The 25,588-nt window shown below is 39.3% G+C and overlaps 1 protein-coding gene across 4 annotated transcripts in view; it reads left to right on the forward strand.

The window, feature by feature from the left end:
* Window positions 1-618: 618 nt before the first annotated feature.
* LOC125463506 (myosin-10) overlaps window positions 619-25,588 on the forward strand; it is a 156,919-nt gene continuing 131,949 nt past the window's right edge. For 3 of the 4 annotated variants that reach the window (XM_048554815.2, XM_048554818.2, XM_048554819.2), the window contains exons 1-3: window positions 619-826; window positions 11,911-12,274; window positions 23,573-23,729. In XM_048554815.2, coding sequence (XP_048410772.1) covers window positions 11,930-12,274; window positions 23,573-23,729 — 502 coding nt within the window. In that variant the 5' untranslated portion in view covers window positions 619-826; window positions 11,911-11,929. Of the gene's footprint in view, window positions 827-1,893; window positions 1,914-11,910; window positions 12,275-23,572; window positions 23,730-25,588 lie in introns of those variants that run through there. The other variant, XM_048554816.2, reaches the window with a different exon arrangement.

The raw sequence follows: 25,588 nt of genomic DNA on the forward strand, positions 1-25,588 counted from the left end.
GATGTAAAGCAATTGTTTGAAGGACACAATAGCAAGGCAGAGGTTGTTTGTTCTGCTGCTTCTGGCACTGGACGGCGCTGCAAAGCCAGGATTGTTTGCAGCATGATGTCATCCCCTTTCTGGGCACGGTTCACCAAATCCTTTCTCTCCCACCGCCCAAACCCCTAACATCAGGGGCTGCAGCAGGCTCACACCCTACGCGCTGGCAAATACGTGCTTTTTCAAACGATCGTTCCTCACAAGTGGAGCGGAAGAGGGAGGAAGCACTCACAATTTATTTTAATAACCCGCTCACACGCACGGCCCCCACGTTCCCAGTATCCCACCACCCCCACGCCCACAACCACAACCACAATCTGGCTCAGCAGCGGAAGTTTCCGGGAAACTCTGCGGTTAACGTGAGAATGAACCAATCTGGATTTTTATAGCGTCTTAAATCTCCCAGGAGATTAGATGATTGACAGCTCAAGAGAGCAATGGGATTGGGCCGCTGTCACCCAGCGGAAGCCACCCTGGGCCCACCCCATGATTGACAAGCGGATTGACCGATTGGAGAGGGGAACAAGTGGGGGCTCTTATGAATGAGGCACCAATCAGCAGAGTGAGGGGGCGGGGTTCGCGTTCAACAGTAGAGGTTGAGGTGGCGTTGTCGGTCCTCCCTCTTTATTTGGGAGTTAGTGCGCTCAAAGTACAGCTTGTTTGGTGGGGGTGCGGAAAAATAAAAATTACCGTAAGAGGGGACGAAAGGGACATTGTTTGGATTCCGTCGAGTTTGTTCCCAAAGAAGATTCTCGCGGTTGTAGAGGTGCTTTATTCTCAGCGAGAGGTGAGGGATTTGAGCTGTTGGTCACATTGTATCCAGGGGCTGTCCTGTTTGAATGTCTCTTCAACTGAAACGTGTAACATTGTTCCCGTTATCTGAGGAATTTCTGGCTTGGCTCAACCCGCCTGGGTGAGGTCATTGAATTATTCTCAACTAACGGAGTCGTTTCTAATAAAGCTTGGATGTGGCTGAGTTCTTTTATTGGTGGGTGGGGGGATTTTGGTGTTTTTTTGGACAATTTTTGTTTGAAAGAAAATTCCTTTTTTTTAAAGACTGTGTGTCCCTTTTTTTGTGTAGTTCAACATTTAGGTTTTCTTTCTTCCTTTCACTCCTTTTTTCCAAATTAGAAATGAGGCTTGTATGGGGAGGGGGGTCGGGGCATAAATAAATGCGTCCCATAATGGGCAAAGTGAATGTGGTGATTGCAGCAAGTCAGAAGTAAGCCACGTTTGGGGAGTGGGTGGGAGTTGGTCTGTATCAATGGAGTATCCTGTATTTTTTGCTGCATGAAATTATTCAGAATATGGAACCGTACGCTTGGATAACCGAGAACGTCAGCTGAGAATGATGGTCATTCTTCCCATTTTAAGCTCTAACAAACTGTGAGTGACTGCAACGAGTGGGCCACCTTTTATACAAGTCATATTCCAATATATGCTTATGACTTAATAGTTTGTGTGTGTGTGACTGATACTCCTGCTGCACCCCCCCCCCCCCCCCCAACCCCCAAACTAAAACTCCGGTTCCCTACCATATACAGGTAACACACCAGATAAGGTCACTGTTGTTTTTGCATGTTTGTGCTCTTAGTCAAACACATTTGATTATAGCTTATTTATTTTGGCCATGAGGTATCAATCGGACAAACAAATGAGTCTCAACATGATTGAAGAGATCTAGCTTTTCAAGATCACCCCGAAGACGTTCATTGAATAGGATTTCTTTCACTTAACTTTAAATAGTTATAAAGTTAATCTCTCCCACAAGCAAAAAGAAATGGTGAAATGTTAACATCGTATTTTCCACTGCTCAGTTTTCCAACCTAATAATTGTCTGTAAGGGGATTCAACTGCAGAAATTTGAATTTTAGGTATGTATTTCTATAGACCACTTAATAGATGTTATCCTATTTATAAAGATTGTGCTTGAATGTTTTGCAAATTTGCATATTTTGTTCAAGAGCTATTTGTGCACGTTCAATGGCTATACATGTACTTCATACCATATTGAAGGTCTGAGTCAGATAAAATGCACAGATTCAGTCAGCAGGAAACTTAATGGTGTTTTCTGAGTTTAAAACTTAATGAAGTATTTATGCTGCCTCAATTTCATTTGATGTACAGTAAAGGCATCATAAAGATGGGATTCATCATATTTGTGTGACAATGTATTTACAATTACAGGTTACTATTTCAGCTGCAGACAGATTTGGAATACTTAATTTTAACATCCCCACCACTCCCAATTACTTTTGCTCTGTATGCCACCTGGTCTGTGTGATCATAGGTAGCTTTCATTCCACAGATACAGATACAGTTCTGTTGCTCTCCTATGTTTACCCTCTTTGACCCAGACTCCTAGATACATATCTACAAGCTATCAGTGATAGGTGTACAGACTAATAACTTCAAAACAGCACTATAAGCTTCCATGTGATCTCCAAAGAATCAAGTTTTCATAATTTTTAGATTTTGTTTTTTAAAAAAAAATTGGGCATGACATTGATACAGCAGGAAAGGTACTTTCAATATTGACCTCTTAACATAATTGCTGACCTTAAAATGTTTTAACATTAAAGTGAGCTCTCAGCAGCAATCAGTTTAAAATCCCAAACTTCAGCTTTAACAGTACTACTTCACCCTAGTGAGGCAGCTAGTAGCTTCCAGTGTTATTTTGAACAAAGTCTCCTTACTCAATCTGAGCATACATGTATGAACCTGTTGTACCAACTTCCTTAGTTATGAGGAAGAGTGACTGGATCTGAAGCATTAACTCTGATTTCCCTTCTCAGATGCTGCCAGACCTGCTGAGCTTTGAACAATTTCAATCTTTTGTTTCTGCTTTACAGTATCCACAGCTCTTTCAGATTTTTATTCTTGTAGCAAGGTGCTCCCTAGTGATTCTTATCTTTAATTCTCTGCAATCCTTGTTTGTTTGAATGGGGAATCTATTCGCATTACACTTTTTTTGGTTAATCCAAAATTAACCTTTTTCTCCTTGTCATAGTAGAACCTGTATGGTCATCTTTCCCCAATCTCACTGGCTGACAGCGTGAGTGCAACAATGTCAGCTGTGTCCTATGTTTCAATACCTGAAAACAAATGCACCTTGCTTTCAGTAAATTTTTTTGGTTTAGATTTGTCTCCACAACAAACAGGTTATATTGCCTTGTCTTCAGGCAGATTTCATGGAGAAATTTGCATTTTCATGCAGCCAAGTAACCAAATTTTGGTATAAACTTAGAGGTTGAAGCAACAAAATGTGACGCCATTCAAGGATGTACGTAAAGCCTTTCAAAGTTCAGCAACCAAGTAAAAATGACTTGGAAATGCTGGAATTTTAGGTGAAAAAATAATTGAAGGTTTTCAAATGATTAAATTGCACTAAGTACAAAGTTCTGTGGTAGTGGTTCAATGATGAGACACAGGCAACTAGAAGGAAATGGACCATGTAAAACAAAGATGAAATTGTCCAATTTTTTGGGGGGTGGGAAATGAATGGAGGCTATTATCTGTTCACTTTAGCCTTTCTACAAGGATTGGAAGGATTTGTACTGATTTGTGTGTTCATACTTTAAGACTTTGACATTTTTCTTTAAAAAGAAACAAGTTTCAACTAATTTGGCAAGACTAGGGAGATTCTGAAGTGCTGCTATAAAAACGTAGTAAACAGAATATTGCATTTATCACTCACACTGACCAGTAGGTATTTATAATGCGTAGACACTTTGACAAAGGGGAATGAATGACTTGTCACAGTGGGAGTTGAGTTGGCATATTGGGGCAAGTGAAGATCCCCATGACATTTGTCCTTCTAATTCCTGCAGCTGATGGGTTTAAGAGATAATAGGAACTGCACATGCTGGAGAATCAGATAACAGGGTGTAGAGCTGGATGAACACAACAGGCCAAGCAGCAACATACGATCAGGAAGGCTGACGTTTCTGACCTCGACCCTTCAGCAGACCCTTTGCTGAAGGGTCTCAGCCTTCCTGCTCCTATGATGCTTCTTGGCCTGCTGTGTTCATCCAGCTCTAAACCTTGTTATCTCTGATAATGGGCTTAGTTTGCATTTCTAAAAAAGGCGATTAGTACCTGGTCACGACATCAAAGCAACATACTGTTTACTTTTGAAAGCTCTTGGCATCTGCTAAAACCACTGTATAGTGGAGTTGGAGTTGTTGGTGGAACATAAATATTTTGGAGAAAATGATCCAATGGCAGGAGGCATTTTTATCATGAAATTGGCGAAGGCCAATTTTTGCAGCATCATGAGTTCTGCAGGTTTGACACAACCATTCTCAAATGTGTCCTCACCTATGACTTGTATTCCTGCCTTTGATGTAGTGCAATTGTTCTTTGGCAATTGCAATGCTCAGCTTCATTCACAAGTACTGCAAAGTAGTATCTAATGTCAAATTGTAGCAAGACCCTGACTATCTTGACTTTGACAAGTATCAAGCATTTCATATCAGCTAGAGCCTTCTCAAATATAAGCCCAGCAATTTTTTCCATTATCTAAAATGCAGCACTGTTATTCAGTCTCTAGTTGTTACTTGTAAACATTACTTGCCTGATTTTTTTTGTTGTTGGTTGAGCTAAGCAGTGCACTGATTGGGTCTCAGGAACAATGTCCACTCGCTGTTAGTGTACTGTGGCTGCAAAGCATACAGTACACAACTTGTGCCAAAATAAAGTTTTCTAAACTGCACCTCTGCCATCAAGATGGGCAAATTTGCAGGCCACTCAGATCCTTGAGTCTGATCTGATCTTGACTTTGCTTTGGTTTTTTTTTCCCCCCATGTTACCAAGATCCTCAACAACTCCTCTGCATCAAAATTCTGCCAGTCCCAATCTTGAATTTATTCACTGTCTTACACCATGGAACTGTGGGGATAAAAGAATTCCAAAATTTATAACCCTCTGAGTAGAAAATTGCTCCATTACCATTTTAAACAGGTGACTACCTTTTTAGTCTGAAGTTGCACCTCAGCATTCTAGGTGGGAAATGTTCTCTTGGTATCTATCCTGTTGCACCCTGTCATAATTTGGGTTTTAGTAAGATCAGCTCTCAAGTACAAGGGTAATAACTTTGAGGACATCTTCGACCAAGTTGGCTTTATTGGGTACTGTTAACCAAGATTTTGCATAGGTACCTTATGTACCTAAGATGGCATTGGAAGTGGTAACTCTGTACGCTTTTCACAGTACTTCTGTACTTGAGTACATATGACAATAAACCTAACTATGCTTTAGGCTTCTGGTCCATATGCTGTAATTTCCTACTTAATGCCATTGAGAATATCATCAGTGCAAGGATGGAAGGTCCACAGTTACATTCTAGGGGGAGGAAAATACCACTGGCATTCTAGGAACAAATTAGTTAATTTAGTAATAATAGAAATTTCTGAAGAGTCTTTGCAAAGAGAACATCTGTGAACTTTGCTAAAATGAATATGGGCTAATGGAAATTTAAAAATAAATACCTTATTTCCTGTGTACAACTGAACTTGCTGAGGTCTCTTTGAAAGAGACCTGGGAGTGTTAAATGACTTGCACATGATGTTCTAATATTGTAACATAATACTATGGAAAGCTAGTAGGCAATTCAGTTATATTACCAAAAAAATTTAATTAAAATGCCTGGAAGTTTTGGCAGAAACTCCAGGCTCAACCATGAGCAATATAGAGTTCATATCAGTGGCTATTTCACCAGCAGTGGGCACAGTAATGTAATGAAAATTTTCTGAAGGGCCCTGACCTTAAATGTCAACTTTCCTGCTCCTCTGCTATTGGCCTGCTGTGTTCCTTCAGCCCCATGTGATGTTGTTTCTGTTTGATTTGTCCGCACCAACCAGATATCCAAATCTGATCTAGTCTGATTTGCTAGCATTTAAGTCATATTCCTTTAACCCCTTCCTATTTACATACCCACCCAGGTGCTTAACAAATGTTGTAATTGCACCTGCCCTCCTTTTTTTGAGAAGATCTTTCCTGTCTCACCTTAAACCTATGCTGTCTTTTGGACTTGCCCACCCTAGGATAGAGACTTTGGCTATTGACCCTATCCATATCCCTCGTAACCTCTTAAAGGTCACCTGTCAGCCTCTCCCACTCTTGGAAGTAGGCAAAAAGCCCCAGCCTATTCCACCTCCCTAAACTTGAACTCTCTAGTCTTGGCGGCATATATCCTTTTCTGCACTCTCTCTAAAAGTTTATTAAACTTAGCTCCACCATACAATTAGATAAAAGTAAAACGTGTGGGTTAGGACATAATGGGTTTCAATAGAAAACAGAAGGAATAAATGGGTCATTCTAGTGTTGGCAAGTTGTGATTAAGTAACCACAGCGTCAGTACCAGGGCCAGCAGTTGTTCACTCCATGTCAATTTTGGAAATGTTGTTTCATCCTTTACTTCAAACTGGAAAATGATACAAAGCTAAGTGGGAATGTCTTGTAAGAAAGATGTAAGGTGGCTTCAGGAAGACTTGTATAGGTTTAATGAATGGGCAAGAAGGGGGCAGATGGAATATAATGTGGGGAGGTGGAATGAGATTATCCACTTCGTTAGGAGAAACAGTTGTGTAGAATCATTATTGAAATGGTAAGAGTGTAAATGTAGAAAGGGACTTAAGGATCCAAGGTAATAAGCCACTGAAAGCTAACCCGCAGGTACAGCAAGCTATTACGAAGGCAAATGGAATATTAAACTACTTATTGTAAGAGGAATTGAGTAGAGGAGTAGTGATGCCTCTCTTGGGAAGAGTTTGGTTAGGCAGCACCTAGAGTACTATGTGCAGTTTTGGTCTCATAATATCAAGAAAGACCTCATTACCACAAAGGGAGTTTAGTGATAGTTCACCAGACTTCTTTGGATGATGGGACTGCCTTAAAAGAGATTGGGGAAAACTGGGCCTGTATTGGAGTTAGAACTCACTTGGAGAGTAAGAACTGCTGATGCTGGAATCTGATAAGTGTGGAGCTGCAAGAACATGGCAGGCCAGACAGCATCCGAGTAGGAAAGCAATTTTTCCTGGTCCTGTCTTTTCAGCGCTTTTAAAAAAGGTGACCTCTGAAACATACTAAATATTTAAATGGGTAGTCAGGTAGATGCAGGTAAGCTATCTTCCTTCATTGGAGAGTCTAGAAGCAGGGGTTACAATTTCAAAATTTGGTGGTGGGAGGTGTGTGCTACTTAAGTTTGAAATGAGAATTTTCTTCTACTCAGCATTGAACTTGTGGATTTCTCTCCTGTGGGGATGTGGCAGCTCAATGTTTGAGTATTTTTATTGTAGTGATTGGATTTTTGACTGCCAGTGGAATTGTGTTATGGGGATAGTGAATTTAAAAAAGCATTGCAATGTTTATTTAGCCATGATTATGTTGAATAATGGGGCTGCCTCAGTGGACTGAACGGCCTATTCATTTGTTCAATGTTCCTCTGCACTTTGTAATGAAAATGGCTTGTTAGATTTCTTCTAGTAGCTAATAGTACTAGATCCCCCTACAGTAAAGACAGCTGTAGATATTGTAAGACATTAGGATTTTTAAATTTGAGACCTCATTGAAATTGTAAGACGTAAGAATCTTTAAATGCCATTGGCACATGGTTCTTGTCATCACCCACTTCTTTAATTGGTAACTTGTAGAAAATGTCCTTTTTGGTTAAACTTTATTCTTAAAATGTAATTGGTACAGACTTGCAAATCAAATAGGGGGGAAAACTTCAACTGAAGAACTTGCCCTAGTTTAATAGAACAGCTGTGGATGTGATGGAGAGCTTTAGAAACAGGAATATTTAACGACTTCAGAAGTTCAGCTTGTGCTCTACTTTTTGTGATATTTTGTAGCTGTTTCAAGCCTCAAATATTCCTTAATTTTGTGTGCACTTTATGGGAAACCTTGTGCACAAAACTAATTAATTCTGTCAGGCAGTCAGATTCTCAGACAATACCAACTCCAAGTAGTTTGTCAACTGACATTCTCCACCCCCCACCCCCCCATTTCCTCTGAATATTTGCTTTTTAATTAATGACTTCTTGCTGCTTTTGAAATGTCCAAAGTAAACACTAAAATTCCTTGGAGATGTTCTCAAAAAGCTGAGACGTGGCATTCCTATTGTATTAATTCATTACGGCCACTTGGGGTTTGTGGGTTTTCACAAGATTCTCTGAATAGTGAGTGGCGCCAAGTTAAAATGGTGTGAATAGATTTGAAATCCTCTGTCTGAACCAAACTTTTAAAAAGTGATTATCTAAGTATCAGTGCACATCTAACTTTTACATTTTAGAGCCATTAGTCCTTGTTTTACTTTCCATGTCCATATTTCTAATGGAACCTCTGTCAGATTGTGGTGTTGTAATTAAACCCTTCTACCAGTAATGTTGCTATAGCTTCTCTACTGAAGTGGAAAGTTGATTTTGCAGCTCAGCATATCTTGCACTTGTAAGGGCAAGGATACTTGAAAGCAGACTTGGACAGGAACTAATTTTAAAAAAAGGTAGGATTTTTAAAAATTCAGTAGCAATCATGTCTTAGCAATAACTGGCTAAAGGAACACAAGTGTTGGGATAAAGCTGATGAGGTGTAATCGAATATCCTGAGAGAAGATAGATTGTAAATGACTGACTAAACAGCTGAGATGGTAGTGCTCTACCGATGCATCTGGGTTGTCTAAACACTGAAAATACTTAGAATCGATTCTTCAAAACATCATGAGTGCAAGGAATTTGTGGAGCATGCACACCTTTTTGAAGCAAACCCTGGAGCCACTTATGATTTGCTTTTTTTTTTAAAAAAAACTAATATTGAACGTATCCTCCAAGCTGAGAGATGGATTGTTCTGTTAATACGGTCTCTTAAATAAGACCATTCTTTTCAAAACAATTGAAGCCTTGTAAAATATTGGGCAGGAATGGGTATAGAGAAGTGCAATGATATTTCTTGGGACCAAGTTGATAATTGAAAAACTAACTGCCTCTTTTTTGGTATTATTCAAAATGGTGTTAAGACGTGATATTGAAACTGTGATAACTGATCAGAGGCATATGATCAGCAAGAATTGATTTCAAATTTTCAGACATACTTTTTATTTTGTGTAATAAAACTTGAATAATTGTCAGTGCAGCAAAATCATTGCAATATAGATTGGCTACGGAGTAATGAAGTTTTTATTTTTCCCCTCCACTTGGGTGGAGGAAAAAGAGCTGATTTTTTATTTGGACAAGAAATATGATTTGCTACTTGTCTTAAGATGCTGGATCAGATTTAGTTGGCATGGTAATGAGTTGGTTTACATGTTAACCTAATGAAGGTACATTGGAGGTTTCACGTATTGTCTGCATCAACTTTCTGCGGAATCAGTGATAGTTTTGTCATCAAAATCTGTGACTTTTTTGTAATGTGGGTGTTGTCTGGTGCTTGCCCATTCCTCGTTGCCCTTGAATTGATTTTGGCTTTGGCCCATTTTAGAAGGTAGTTCAGCATCAGAGATTGAATCCTAAAAGATGTATTAATGGGCTAGATTTTTTTGATTGTAGGCATAGCTGGATAGGCCAGCATTGATGATTAATCCCCCTCTGTCAGAGGATAAAGAGTCAGCCACATTGCTGTACGCAAAGCATGGTAGTTTCCTTCCCTAAAGAATATTTGTGAACTTTGTTTTTTTTGTCCCTGACAATCAGCAAGGATTTCATGGTCATGATTTAGACTCTTAATTCCAGATTTTTATTGAATTCAAATTTCACCATCCAAGTTGATTTTTGAACTCCTCCTGTATTATTTTAGAATCCCCATAGTGTGGAAACAGGCCATTCAGCCCACTGAGTCCACACTGCCCCTCCAAAGAGCATCTCGCCCAGGATCCTCCCCCACCCCAATCCCTGTGACCCTGTATTTCCATTGGCTAATCCACTTAGCCTGGATGCTCTTTGCAACTTAGCATAGCCAATCTGCTTAACATGCTCATTTTTGGACTCCAGAGCACTTCTCTGGATCGCTGGCTTGCTAGTCCAGTGACATTGCTACCATGCCACTGCCTTCCCAGGTTGAAATTGGTTGCAACAACTGCATTTCTCTTGACTAGTTGCTCCATTTGGAAGGAAGGATTTTTCAGCTTGGAATAAATGGCGGAGGAAGTATTTTTGGCTGAAAGACTTTATCTTGAATGAATGTATGTTGATGCCAGGAAGTAATGATCAGTTTTTGAGATTATCTTTACAGAATTTTTTTGTCATCCTGACTTAAAATGCAACTTGGCTTTATGGTTTACCTTCTAATGGATCAATTGATGTAAAATTAACTTGATAGTAGGCAAAGTTGTAACTTTATGCATGTGTTTGGTGTTAAGGTGGTAAAGATGATAAATCACTTTTTAAAGTGAATTAAGATTTTTTAAATTGCAAACCATCTTCCAATCAGATTTGAGGAACTATGAAAATTTGGCAAGTATTAATCTGTTTTATGTTGACAGCAGTTGATAGAATTGAATAACAATGTATTACTTCATATTTGGTAGTTTTGGACTAATGTTCCACTTTTTTGGTTTCCATTGGCTTTTTAAACAGGTTATTGAAATGAAGTAGTTGTGCATCTGAGGTGCTTGTTTCAATAGACCGGTTTCAAATGATGTCTGCTTCAGTGGCAATTGCACAGTTAACGTGATGAGAAATTCATAGCAGATGGCTCTTAAGCAATCTCAGCTGACCACAACTGTGCATGATTGGTCACTTGGCCACTGGTGGCACTTTGTCTGAAGGAAATGGCAGTGGAGCTGTGTAGGTAGTAACGGGTGATGCTTTGTGCAATCAAGTGCCACTTTCTCTTGGAACTTCTGAGTTTTAAAAAAATCCATGCAGTGCAGATCTGTATCTGATTTGGTTTCTGTACTAGTTCCCATGCTTGCAAAATATGCTGGCAGCATCTACCAGAGGTCAAATCCTGTGAAATATCTGTGCACTTTGCTAAATAGATTTCAGCAGCAGAAATGTTTCGCATTTTTGAGGCCAAGATAGCAAGGGCAGCCGATGTCTGTCACCATAATCTGAAGTTAATAATAACTCCCATTTTGTATTGAATATCAGTTTGTTGAATTAATACACAAGTAGTTATCTGAATTCATCTAAATCATTTCACTCAAATACTGTCCTGTGGGTTTTCAAAAGTTGTTAGTCATTTAACTATTTGCTAGTGACTAAATGTTATAGCTTCTCTTGTCCTAATGTGGTGGCTCATACTGGAAGGAGGCTCTTAGTCAAAAATACAATTATTTGACTATTGTAGCTGCAATATTAATTAGGGGGGCATTCTTTGATTTGAGTCTCTTGACAAGTCATGACAATACGTGAACTTTCACCGTCTCTCTTCCTACTTTACCTCTCTAATTTTTGATTTGTCAAGTGCTGACTCAACTGTTTGGCAACATCTGTACTAGAACTTGACACTTCAGATCCTTTTGAATTACAGCCATTATCACTTAATCTGCAATAGTTCCACACCCTTCTGTTGGATTAGTTGTTGCTTCCTTTTTTATTTTGGAAAACAAAAGTCCTAGGTTTGAATGTTTTTTTTGTCTCAAGATTTTTGACTTGCCTCCATTTTTTTTGTTCGTGACCCTGCCTTTTCAACTGAAAAATCCTAAGCAAGATACTTGTGCAATAGTGAGTACAAAACAGATTTGTTAATGAAACTCAGAATACAGTTTTCCTAACTTGTTTTCTTAAGTTTAGTTGCTTGCTATACAAGTCAGTTGTGATTCTCTCTTAATTTAATGTTTCCCCTCCAGGCTTTTGGTCTAATGGCTTTTTTAAAAAAACTCTGCAGAATTCATGACTGTTCACTTGAAATTGTGCCTTCTGTTTTTTACTGCAGGTAAAGTTGACCACTTCTGATGGCTCAGCGGAGTGCCCAAGAAGATCCAGAGAGGTATCTGTTTGTGGATAGGGCTCTGGTTTACAACCCTGCTACTCAAGCTGACTGGACTGCAAAAAAGCTGGTTTGGGTGCCATCAGATCGCCATGGATTTGAGGCAGCTAGCATCCGAGAGGAGCGTGGTGACGAGGTTGTGGTGGAGCTGATGGAGAATGGCAAGAAAGCTCTCGTCAACAAGGATGATATTCAGAAGATGAATCCACCCAAGTTCTCGAAGGTGGAAGACATGGCTGAGTTAACATGCTTGAATGAGGCTTCGGTCTTGCACAATTTGAAGGATCGCTACTACTCTGGATTGATCTATGTAAGTTTCAAATACTTTAACATGGTGTTCAAATTCATGGTGAAAACTTATTTTGGTCTCCACTGACTACTATAATTTCATTTTTTAAAAAGTAAAGTAATGGACAAGTTTCTCTCAACAATTTGAAGAATTTAAGATGAGCAGTGTTTTTTTTCCTTTCAAAAGGCAATAATTTAGAATATTCTCCCTCCTTTTGAGAGGAGGATATATATATGTTTATGGTGCATGTCTGCATGGATGGTAATAATCAATACACTAAGTTTGAATGTGTTCATGAAAATTTGAGATTCATCATTGATTAGAATTTATGAACGTACCTGGAAAATAACATTATTTGCCCTGTGCAGATACTGTCTACTACTCGATAGATGAGTTGAATTTTGCACTCAGTTTTAATTGTATGTAATCTGAACCTGCAGATTCTACAACCCATGTATTTGTTATCTTCATTTTAAATTGTTAACCTTGTTGTTGCATCATCTTTTATATCACTTGTATGTTTTTTACATAATCCCTCCAGTGTGGAAACAGTCCACACCAACCCTTGGGGCATCCCACCCAGACCCATCCCTTATAACCCACCTAATCTACACATTCCTGAGCACTATGGGCAATTTAGCATGGCCAGTCCACTTTTTTTGGGGGGAGGGAGGGCATGGTGTGGGGACTGTGGGAGGAAACCCATGCAGACACGGGGAGAATGTGCAAACTCCACACAGTTGACTGAGGCTGGAATTGAACCCTGTCCCTAGCGCTGTGAAGCAGCAGTGCTAACCTCTGAGCCACCGTGCCTCTTAATACTTGTCCTGTTGAACATCTGATCGCTAACAATAAAGCTGTGATTTATCCAGGAATGACCTAGCTCTAGTAAAACATTGCTGTAATACTAGATACTTGGCCTTTTATGGAATAACGTGCCACTTGTTAGCTAGTTTGTTGGGGTAAGGCTTCGACTAAACTTTGACCTTGACCAATTACCAATGGATGTACTGTCCATACATAATTTGACAGCTGATACAAGATATGCCTGTTTGCTTGTAGCAAAAGGGACAGATGGAAGAAGAAAGTTTTATGGTGGTGTCTAATTTTGGTATTTTGCTTGGAGAAAATTTGACCAGATAAGACAATACTAACTGAAGTTAGAAACCTGTTCCACTATCTATCTAGCATTCTGTCCTTTGAGAATAAAGACCAAAGTCTATTAGCTATGTGATGAATTGGTGAGTTCCAATGACCTTTCTAGAAAAGTATGTAGGGTATAGTTCCACTTTTGCTTGTCTTTTTGGTCACTTCTTGCTCTGACTTTTTTTGGGACTCACTTAGAGTCCCTTGCTGAATCTTTTGTCTATCAAACATGAAGTCTGCCATAAATGTTTGGGTAGCGTTTAAAAATACAACAAAAAAATTCCATTGAATTTTGAGCAGTAGCTTACTAAAGTAATTTTAATACAGTTTTAAAAACTCCTTTTGCCAAAAGGAAGAAAATGTTCAATAACCTGTGAATAACTCAATTTTTAAATTACTGGGAATAACTCTTAAAATATCCTTTTTAAAAAAAAATACATTATCCTTTTAAATTTAAGGATCTGTCCAATTTTCTTAACTTTTTAAAATGTTTAACATAACTTTATATACGATGCCTAAAATATCTAGTTTCATTCTTGGAGCCACCTAGAAGATCTGCAAACCCGCACAATTTGTGGAATCCCCCGAAAGTAATGGTCTCACCCATGAGCATGTGGGCGGAGTCTGCATATATCACCGTGGATGTCAGGCAACTACAGAGGATCACAAACAAGGTTACACTGTGTGCGATCTACACTGAATTCTGTCTTGTGCCATTTTTGCTGAAAGTTGGTGTATTTGAGTGGTAATTTCAGTCTGGTATCTTTTAATACCTCCATTTAGGAAAATAACAGTTTTAAATGTCATCAATACTTTAATTCTTAAGGCTTCAGTGATTTTACACTTGTTATGACAAAAGCAAGTTTAATTTGTGAATTTTGATTTCTCTTTTCAATAAACAGTGCGGTGTTTTTCAAATGCTTTAGGAGTGTCTTCCACCAGTGATGGTTATCATCTCCCCTCTTTTGCTGATTTTTGTAAAGTGGGTTGTTTTACAAAACATACGAATGTTTGAAACATTCTGATTTTGGTTCATTACTTCTACTTGTTGTTCCTCTGAAGCTCTGACTATTCCTGTTTGAAAACTTTTACAGCAAGTTGGCATGAAAAGTTATGCATTTAAATATTGCTCCAGGTTGAGTTGGAGTAAGTGCTTACTCTTCAAAACAGTTAGTTATTATTTTTAGGTTATCTGTTTCTGTTGGATTGATTTGGTAATGGACCAATGACCATAATCAAGTAAATCCTGACTGCCTTTTCCCCTCCACACTGCTTTTATGATTATGCTTCAAAAAGTAATATGATCCAAATAACAGAAAATTAGTGGCTTGGCTTAATGTCTTCTGGCATTTGGAAATCATAAGACATTTCGTTGCTCAGCTATAAACTAAAATTCATGGGTTACCATTGAAGAACTGTCTCCTTCAAAGTTGTCCTTTTTGCCATATTTAAACTGGTGACACGCAACAGAATTGGTTGAAACATTTGCATAATCATTCAACATCAGTTATCATACTTTAATGTAAGGACTACAACTGATTTAATGCACATGAATCTTTGTATCAGAATATCTTCATTTAGTCTTCCTTCCTGCTACGTAAGGTGTTCACATTTTTTGTAGGCCTGACTGTATTTTAAACCCAATTATGCCATAGGGAGTTAGTAGGTTGCTTAGAATCACCCCTGAAATGATGTCGGAAAATGAATGATGAACTTGGATCATTTTAGGAATTCCCCTCATGCGAGAAACTGACAGTCTTGAACTTTGCTGAATTGTTATTGTGTATTTAGACAGTGTTTGCATGCAAGATTGTTTGGTGTTGGTGTGGAGAGAGGCAGAATGTGTATTCTTGCCATCTGGAGATTAATAGACTTCACGAGTAGGAAGCCTGACACTACTTCTATTCTCTACCTGAAAAATTTCTTCTGAGATCAGCTGTAATGATGTGTTCTTGTATTTCCATGTGAATGGCCATGTGTTGAATGGAAGAGATAATGGGAACTGCAGATGCTGGAGAATTCCAAGATAATAAAATGTGAGGCTGGATGAACACAGCAGGCCAAGCAGCATCTCAGGAGCACAAAAGCTGACGTTTCGGGCCTAGACCCTCTCTGATGAAGGGTCTAGGCCCGAAACGTCAGCTTTTGTGCTCCTGAGAAGCTGCTTGGCCTGCTGTGTTCATCCAGCCTCACATTTTATTATGTTGAATGGAAGAGTTGTTATCAATGATCCCAACCTGGCTGTTACTGTTCAAAACAAAATAATGGCTTTGATCCTTGTTTTGAGTTTATAAACTGCAGTGGAAGGTCTGAGGGCCAGGAACAAAGTGTTTTTGGTTACAATTTTTTTCTCTAAAATGTAAACCAGTTTCCAGGATATCATATTTGACTTTTTGCAAAAACTGTTTTTGAGCAAAAGCCTGGTAATTATTGAAGAAAATTTTCTGTAAGTGGATCTTTCTGGTTTGTCCTGATGGTGTGGAACTACAGCTTGTTGATTGTTAGCAATGACGCAGAGTGCCCAGTATTGGGCTAATTGAGACTGAAGCTCCAAGCTTCATTTGAATAGGGCTCCTGTGGCAACTGGCGTGCAGATCAGTAATTGTACCTGATCTCTGTGGCTCCTACTAATGAATTAATAATAGTACTATCATTTCAGTTTGGTTAGAGAGAAAGCATTATAATCCAGACCACAGTTATTCACAATTACAGAATAAACATGTTAAATGTAGTGACCTTTTCAATAGGTAAGGTGAGCTCATGTTGTCATTTTATTTTTTTAACGAGACTTGAATGTGGACTGGCAAGTGGTTGTTTTTCAAAGTAATGCAGATTGCCTTTTGTTCAGGTAATTAAATAAGTTGACTTAAATCCAGTAAAGATCCTCAGCATTTTCAGGCATAAAGTGGGTCTTCTGGCCATGATGTGATTTGGGCCAGTGGCATAGATGCTATGGTGAAATAATATAGGGAGACACTTGGGTTTGCACAGTGAAGAGCTGTTGAGCTGAGGCTGCTTTTTTTTGAGACTAATTTTCTACTTAGTTTCGTTTAAAGCTTTGTCTTAAATTATTAGCTTTTGTTTTGAGTGACACTTGATAAGAATGCCAATTCTAAATGTATTTAGAATCATTTGTGGAAAAAATTCAAACAGCCTTGTCCATGGAAGTAATTCAGAAATAGTTATTGTGGATCTGCTGCCTTGAAAGTATACTTTTTGAAATTTTTATTTTTTAAAAATGAGATTTAGGTCTAGAGCAAGATGACGACTTTTTGACCAAACAGCATACCTGCAGCTCAACACAGTGCACCAGTTGGAAGATGACAGAATTTAAATCAGATACACTGGACTTCCAGTGAGAGTTAGGATTAAGCCTTGACTTGACTTGAAGTAGCTTTCTGCATCTGCAACAGTTAGACTTTTGGCACTACTCAGATGCTAACGGTGGTCTTATCATTTCAACCAAGCTGTGGCTGTAAAACAAATTGGAGAAGTTCAGCAAGTCTGCCAGCGTCTGTGGAGAGAAAAAAGTAGTTAAGTCATTATCAAACTCAACATTAACTCTGTTTATCTCTCTACAGATGATGCTGCCAGACTTGCCAAGTTTCTTCAGCATTTTGTTTTATTTCAGCATTCCATCATCTGCACTGCTTTTTTGCTTTTATTTAGGCTGCGGTTCATCCACATAAGATAGTGACCTGATTGATCAATGCCCCATCCCCTAACTTTTTAATGTAAAAATTCACTCCCTCAACAATTGGTGCACCTTTGTTGGAGAGTGGTCCATGTACAAGGTGCTCTGTGGCAACTTAGCAAGCCTCTGGAAATGTACAAGGCCAGCAGGTGAATGAAAATGCATACATCTGCAAGTTCCTGTCATATTCTGTTTATACCTTAGTTTGAAACTATATCACTGTTCATTCACTCTGGCTAGATGAAAATCCTTGAACTTGCTCCCAAATGATGTGGGTGTACACATGGACTGCAGTAGTTCCTTTTTCAAAAAAAGGATCTTTTGAAGTGATAAGGTTTGGAAAGATCCCTGGATAAAATGTCGATGCTCAGGTTAATGCTCCCATACTGGGGTTAAAACCCCCTCATACTAAGTGGTGATATTTTAATTCATCTAAAGATTTGAAAATAAGAGAGCTTCAAGAATGGAGACCACAAACAACTGTCAATTGGGGGTTTTCAAAAATAAACCCATGTAGCTCATTTAACCTGGTTTTCACCACCATCCTTTACCAGGACAACTTTGTGATTTCAAACCCACATTAATGAGTTGGTTTTTAAGTGCAATCTGAAGTGGCTGAGCAAGCCACTCACTTCTATAATTCTGGTAGAGAAGCAGCTATAGGGCATTAACTGGGTTCACCACTTGGCACCAAGAAAGCTAGCCAACTCAGCACTGATCCTGCAAAATATTTTAGTAACTCCTGGATATTTGTCAAAATTGGAATTATCTCTAATCAAGCACCAGGCCAATAAGTGTGCTCGCACCAAATCAAACCTTCTATAGTCAAAGCCATATGCCACCGTCACCACAGATAGCAACAATATGGTGTTTATATGGGAGGGAGTTGCCTGTGGTTTGGTCCATATTGAAGACTCCATAAGGTCTTATGGCATTGAATCAGATGGGGCATTACCATCTAATGACTTCTTCCATGGCTGAATCAATGCCGCTCTGTATTGCACACCAATTGGGAGAAGCATTGATGTCAAGGTCATCCAATATACTCTGGTACTTCAATGTCCATCAGCAAGAGCAGTTCACTAACTGACACTGACACTAGTTGAGTCCTGCTAGTGAGTATCCAGCAGGGAGATGAGGTGATCAACATTAGAAAAACCTACTTGACATCCTCTCCAATCTGCCTATCCATACCAGTGGGGGTGGCTACTGCACAGTGCTTCTGGCAGATATTTTCAGAAAGAAGACTTGGACAGATTTTTTAAATCAGTCTAGCAGCTCGACTCTGGGTATCCATGTGACATTCAGGGCCATTAGCAGCACTATTGTATTCAATCACCATTCGTAACCTCATGGCTAATCTTCCATCTATTACCGCAAAACTAGGTTGTCAATTCTAGCTCAATGAAGAGTACCAAAGTATGTCAGGACTAGTGGCAGGAATAACTTGTGTGGTCACTTCAGTGAAGTTACAAGGCAATCTTACCAAAGAATGTGTCCTGTGATACTGAGCTAAGCACCTCCCACAACTGATGGATCAAATCAAAACTCTGCTGTTATGCCATGCAGCCATGAATGCAAGTAGAGAGTTAACTATTTAACAGGCAGAGGTGTCACCACAAAAATCCTCCATGATGAGCAAACCCAGTATATTGAGGCTGAAGCCTTATTACTGCACTCCGCAACTACTTTCAGGCAGAAGACTATATCCACTTCTTGATATCCTCAGCAACATGTGCCAATCGTCTCAACTTGACCTCATCCACGTGAGATCAAGAAATGGTTGAAGGCAATAGATGCTGCCAAGCCCACCAACCTGGTAGCAATCCTGAAGACTTGTGCTCCAACACTAGCTGTGCCTTTGTTACCAATTTGTTCCAGTGTAACTATAATGCTGACAGATGCCACTGTGGAAAATTACCTGGTATCTTCTCTTCAGAGTAGTTGCAATCTGCCAAATTAGCACCCCTTTCAGACTAATTCAGACGTTCTGATGGTTCTAAGGTGTTGTCAGCAATGCTGTCAAGCAGCACTTGTTCAGCAATAATTTGCACATTCGTGTTCTGAGCTCTATCTGAGCCACTTGGCTGCTGCCCTCATTGCAAGTTTTTAGTTCCAATGTGGATAAGTGAGTTGAAGTGAGTGACTGCCCTTTTGGGTTGAGTGGTGCTTCAGCAAACCTGGAGTCTGGGTTGGTTAGGGGAAATGCTCTTGCTGAATGAAGTTGTCCCTACCTCAAAGATGTGGCTATTGAAGATCAATAGTATGAGCTCCTGGATACTCTTTGCTTGAGATGTAGATACTTTTGAACAGATCTGTTCAGAGATGTCATCTCTTGCCTCTGAGCATGTGCAGCTTGAACTTTAGGCTTCCTGCTCCAGTATCTTGCACACTTTAATTACATCTCTTTTGACTTTAATTTCCAAAGGATACAGCCTTACCTTATGTACTCTTCTCATTCCAGGTATTAGTGCAGCTAGCTTTCTCAGATCCACTTCCAATGCATTACTGTACTTCTGTAGGTACAGTGATCGGTACGATATGCAATGACCTCCCCTCCCTTCTAAGGTTAGAAATGAAGGCATTTGTTCAATGTTCAGCACCACTCGTGCGCCTCAGTTACTGAAGCAGTCGGAGTCCAAATGCAGCAAGACTTAACTTTTAAGGCTTGGGTTCATCAGTGACAAGGAACATTTGTGCCACAAGTGCCAGGCACTGACTCTCTCCGAGAGAAAATCTTAACTTCAAAAAAAAGGGGAGATGTTTTGTAGAAATACCATTGAACCCCATTATCAGTATTAATGTTACCTTTGCTTGGAAACTGAACTGGACAGCCATGTAAATATTGCAGCTCCTGGCAGCTTTATTTCCCCCACTTTTCTTTAGAACTGTTCAGGCCTATGGATCTCCATTCAAATGCTGGAAGTCGCTGGCACACAGAATGTTGGCTACATGAATGTGTGAGAGGCTAGGAATTCTCTAGCAAAAACTCTCTGAACTTCCCTTAAAATCTTTGTTAGCAAGGCACATGTCAGGATTGTGATGGAATACTCTCAGCCCCACTGATATGTGCTAAGCACAATATCTGGAGTAAAACAGCCTGCTTATTTGGCACCCCTCCCCAGCACCTTCAAAATTTGACTGCAAAATGAGCTGCAGCAACTCGCCCAGGCTATTTTTGACAGCACCACCTTTAATTTCCACTCAGTGCAGCACTGTCATCCTGATTTGGAAATATTACTGTTCTTTCACTGTCATCAGGCTTTTGTTTATCCCCTGGGCTGCACTGGTTCAAGATACTGATATTACCACCTGCTCCAAAGAGCAGTTAAGAATGGGCAACAAATGCTGGCCTAGCTAATGATGTCTGTTCTGTGAATGAGTTAGAAGTAAGTGATAAATGCTGTCGTGCATTCCATAGTGCACAACTTTCTTTTTGTGTAAGATGGATGCAAAGCAAGCTGTGATGTGTTTCTTTTTGTCATTGGAAACTAGAAGTTTTTAATCAAAAAGCACAATTGATGGAAGAGAATTTTTTAAAAACCTTTTGTCAGACTTTCACCCCACTTATTGTGCTGCTTGTACGATGGGTGAGTTAACTGTTTGCTGGCTTTCTTGAACTTGGTAGGCAGCTTCTCTGGAAATGAGGGCTGACTGGCTTTCACTTTTTGACTGAATTAATGGGCTAAATTACTTTTGCATTCTTATCAATAAAAACGTAACAAAGGCTGATCAGCCACAAAGCCACTGTACTTTTTTCAACAATTGTGTTTGTAACTCTGCCAGAGCTTTATTTAACCAAAACCAAATTGAACACAACTATCTGCTAAAGCACCTTTTTTTCAAAAACCTGGGACCGTAAGCACGCTTCCTCCATTGCACTCCTCCTATCTGGCTAGCTTTTGATTAGCACAGATTACAAGACAATAATTGCTAGTTATTTTGTTTTTGGCAACTTCATATCTTGTTTTTTAGGCACCCAAGTGTCTGCATTTTTTTTCTGGTGACTAAGGTTTTTTAGTCCTCTTCTTTTTAATTAAAGAGTATCGAACTTTTTTAAAAATTCTGGCCTGTTTTTGAAAGGCTTAAGCTCCCACTATTACAGTAATGTACTACAAATTCCCCCTCATTTGGTTCTAAACTTTTGCCTGTTTTAAGCTTCTTTGCTTGTCTGGACACTAGTTCAGCATGAGAAATATTCAGCCAACACCTGATTTGTAAGGGACTTGCTTTCTTAAACCCCTAGAATCAATACTAGATGAATGATGACCACTCAAGGGAGAAATATAAAGTTGGTGACGTTAAGTTTGGAATTCAAACTTAATTTTCTGTATACTTTCACAGAATCAGAGGCTCTGTGACCCACTTGAGTCTGTATCACCAAAATTATACCACCACCTGCACCAGTCCCATCTTCCCAAACTAGGCCCATTTCATTGAATGTTAGGCTAGTATGCCAGCTGTCGTTGATGACCTGTTGCTGAAAAGACACTTTTTTTCATCCAGCTACAATCTTTCTTTTTAGGTCAGTTCCAAAAACAAAACAGGATTTTCAAAAACGACTGGTCAGGATCTGGTAATGATTTACCTAAGCTGTTAAGTATAATGAAAAAGCTGTTGAACATTTATGCCACACTGCTTACATTGACATGCACTGCTTTTGTACTCTGTTAATGGATTTTGATCATAAAGTAGTTATGCAATTCTTCTATAAACAGCATTATCATTGTTTGGCTTAATTTGGATAATTAATCTCAATAGAACTGAATTTTCAAGTCTCTGGAGACAAGTGTTTGTTCTGAAGATCCAGTTTGGCTGCAAGCCAGGATCTGTGTGCATTTTGACAAGTGAGCATGCTGCATATTTAAAACTTTGCAAATATCTCTCCTGCATAGCAGAACTCTCTGGTATTTTGTTTATTTTTGAGTCCGACTGCCAATATTCCCATGTTTTTGAATGACTGACCACCTCTGTCTGCAGCTTAAGGTATATGGTATGTTCTGCTAGATGAATTTTTAAATGGTTTTCACGTGATACTGCAGTGTAATCTCACTTTAACCATGGTTGATGTATGTTGACTTCTTGCACTAAATCCCAGCAAGACTATTTTTTTTTTCCTCCCTTTTTTCCTTTCAACTATTTGGGAGGCAGCGGTCTAGTGATATTACTGCTAGACTGTTAATCCAGGGACCCGTGTCCAAACCTTGCCACAGCAGATGGTAGAACTTTTATTAAATAAATACCTAGATTTAAGAATTTAATCATGACCACAAATCCATCGTCAATTGCGTGACGGGAGGAGGGAGGGGAAGAGAAACCCGTCTGGTTCACTAATGCTCTTTAGGGAAAGAAACTACTATCCTCAACAAGTCTGGCCTACATGTGTCTCCAGATCCACAATATTGACGCAACTGCCCTCTGGGCAATTAGAGGTGGGCAATAAATGCTGCCTGGCCAGTGATGCCCTCATCCTGTGAATGAATAAAGGAAAAAAAGTCTTGATGATCAAATGTTGAATGCTGTTGAGACAATATTAGAATGAATACTGTGTGGATAATGTTTTGAACATCCTTTCTCCCTTACCTGTTGAGTCCTCCATTCGCTGCTGTAGCGCCAGACTAGCATACAAATGGACTAGTCAAGTGCATGGTCGTTTTTTTTAAAAAAAGACCAAAAGCTATGTGTTTGGACTGAGGAAGAGGTTGTTACACTCTATTTAAATGCTCCAGTAGTGGCTTTATGCAAGTTGACTTTGGAGATGAAGTTTGGCTGTGCTTCAGCCTCCTTCTCCATGTCAGATGGGAACTTTTTGAAGTGTAAGTAGTGGGAAAACATTTGGATCAGATGCACTACTAAACCCGTGAAGAATTTTCAATGGCTTTTACTAAGTCACTAACTGCTTTATCAATATTTAGCAGTAAGCAGTAAATAATTCTCTCCAACATGGTTGACTTTTGGAATAGCAGAGAAAACTGTATTACTCAACGGGTTAAGGTTGATGCAAGGAAGTGTGGTGCAATTAGATGACGTCCACGTTTCATCCTGTGTGGTTCCAAATTTGTGGAAATGCCAAATGGTCAACTGAGAAGAAAAGACCTGTAATTAAGAAATTCTGGCAGTCACTATTCAGTTCTACAAAATCATTCATGTGTTTCTGGATTCTAAAACCAAGTTTTTTTCAGGGCAAAGTGTTTCAAAACTTGAATAATACTGATTTTTGAAGCCTTCCAAGCTATTCCCTTTTACTCTATGCTAGTCTGGTGCTTTGACTGGAGTGGATGGAGAAGGAAATAACACCTCATTTCCTTTTTTAAAGGAGACACATCTTTTAAAAAAAAGACTTTTAAAACTGTAAGCTTTTGTTTTTTATTAGTTGTGATCCTGTCCATAGGAACTCAAGCCAACATGCTTTCCCAAAAAAAGCAAAAAATAAATTCTCTCAAAGCTCTTAATGTTCCCTATTGTTTCTCTTGTTTTAGACCTATTCTGGACTCTTCTGTGTGGTCATAAATCCATACAAGAATCTACCTATTTATGCTGAGCAAATTATTGAAATGTACAGGGGGAAAAAGCGACATGAGATGCCGCCGCACATCTATGCCATCTCTGAAAGTGCCTACAGAAGCATGTTGCAAGGTAAGATGCTAAACTGCTCAGGGGAAGAGAAAATCAACTAAATTTCAGTTTCTTTAAGCATGTAAGGACTTCTTTCCCCTCTTTCCCCCTCAGTAAATGTTGTGAACCTTGAATTTGTTTAGGCATTTTAGTTGTGCTTTCAGATGTTAAAACAATTTTTATTCTTGTCCTTGAATGATTGATTAGTCATAAGCTGAAATGGGGTGGGGGCAGATGAAGAGAAAGGGTCTGTAATGATCTATGAATCACTTTTTTTTTGGTACTGCTTTCTTCTGAAAGCTGTTGGATAATACCCCATTTTGTCCTCTTGTGGGCAGGGTGTGGTATGGAAGAGCACTTTGTGCATAGTTCTATCCAACTGATTTTTAAAAGGTTTGGGATAAGTGTCTGTCTTTTGAAATGTTGCTTTGCTCTAAATGTGTGATAAAGTGCCACTTTGGCACCTCCTTGTCCTGTGGGTTGGTAATATTAAGGGAACTTTGCATTGGAGATATTCCAGTGGCTCATTTAGACATTGACTTCTGACCCAACTGGCTCTCAATTGATATCTCCAAGAATTAATGCATTGGTCATTGAACTGTTTCAGAACCTGCTGAGGTTTTGAAAACTCAAAACATCATCAGTTGAAGGGGCTTGCCAATGTATCTTGCATTGAAAATTTATTTCTACATCCAAGGACTTTTGCACACGTGCAACATGGTGCATTAAAGAGCTATATGAACCAGAAAGATCACTTGAGCTATTTCAATCTGTAATCAGTGGGAGGCCATCAAGTTGACTTGAGTCCTGGATTACTTTTTTAATTCCGTATAGCTGAAGACAACTGCAGAAAGACCTGAATTTGTTAATAATCCTTTTAGTGTAGCAATAGTGAGATTATTTCACTTTTCTTGAGGTGGCTTTCTGAGACAGCAAGAGGAATTGGATGAGGTTAAGGTTGGTTTGAATGTTTGTCCTGATGTATAAGCCTTAACTGTTTTAACTTGCCTGATCACCTTTTTGCAGAAATATACATGTGAATACTGGAAGTCCTGTACTCCCCTCAAAGGGTATACCACTAAGTATATATTGTTTTTCTTGTACCAAAATGCACTACCACCTGCTGCTGTGTATTGAAATTCATCTGCCAGTCGTCTGCACATTAAGCAACTTCAGAGGGACATTGACAAATTGATTAATGTGATCTCTCAACTTTCTCTTCCTAGTTTAATATCATCTCTACATTTTAGAGACTTTGCCTTCAACATTCATCTCCAAATCAGGAAAAGCAAGGTTCCTGATACCAATCCCTTGGGAACACCACATTCAGCTCTTTTCCATTCATACCTGTCTACTGTTTCCTGTCTTCTACCCAACTTATAATCTATGCTGTAAGGACCCATCAGTCCTAAACATTTCCAATTTGTGGTGTAGAATAACATGCGTTTTGCTTTCGGAAAGTCCAGATATACAGTGAACACCCATGCTACCCTCCTCCACTGCCTGTGTCCCCCTCCAAAGAGCTCCAGTTAAATTGGTCAGACATGACCTTCCTTTGACAAAGCCACATTGACTGTCTAGCATGAACTATTTTTCTTGTGTATATTTATCTTGTCCTGTATCATGGTCCCCATCAATTTTATCACTGATGCCAAGCTCTCAGGTCTGCAGTTTCCTGGGTTATCCACTGCCCCTTTGTTGAACAAAGGCATCACATTTGTATGCTCCTGCCAAATGTGCACATGCTTTCAATTAATGCCTTTGCAATTGGCTCCCTTACTACCTCCAATGCCTATGTATTCTGTTAAGGCTCAACAGCAACTACTGTTTGGAGTGGTGCCAGCCTTTTAGCACTACTCTGCTCAGTTGCTCAACACTCT

This window comes from Stegostoma tigrinum, chromosome 22 (assembly GCF_030684315.1).
Source record: "Stegostoma tigrinum isolate sSteTig4 chromosome 22, sSteTig4.hap1, whole genome shotgun sequence".
NCBI lineage: Eukaryota > Metazoa > Chordata > Chondrichthyes > Orectolobiformes > Stegostomatidae > Stegostoma > Stegostoma tigrinum.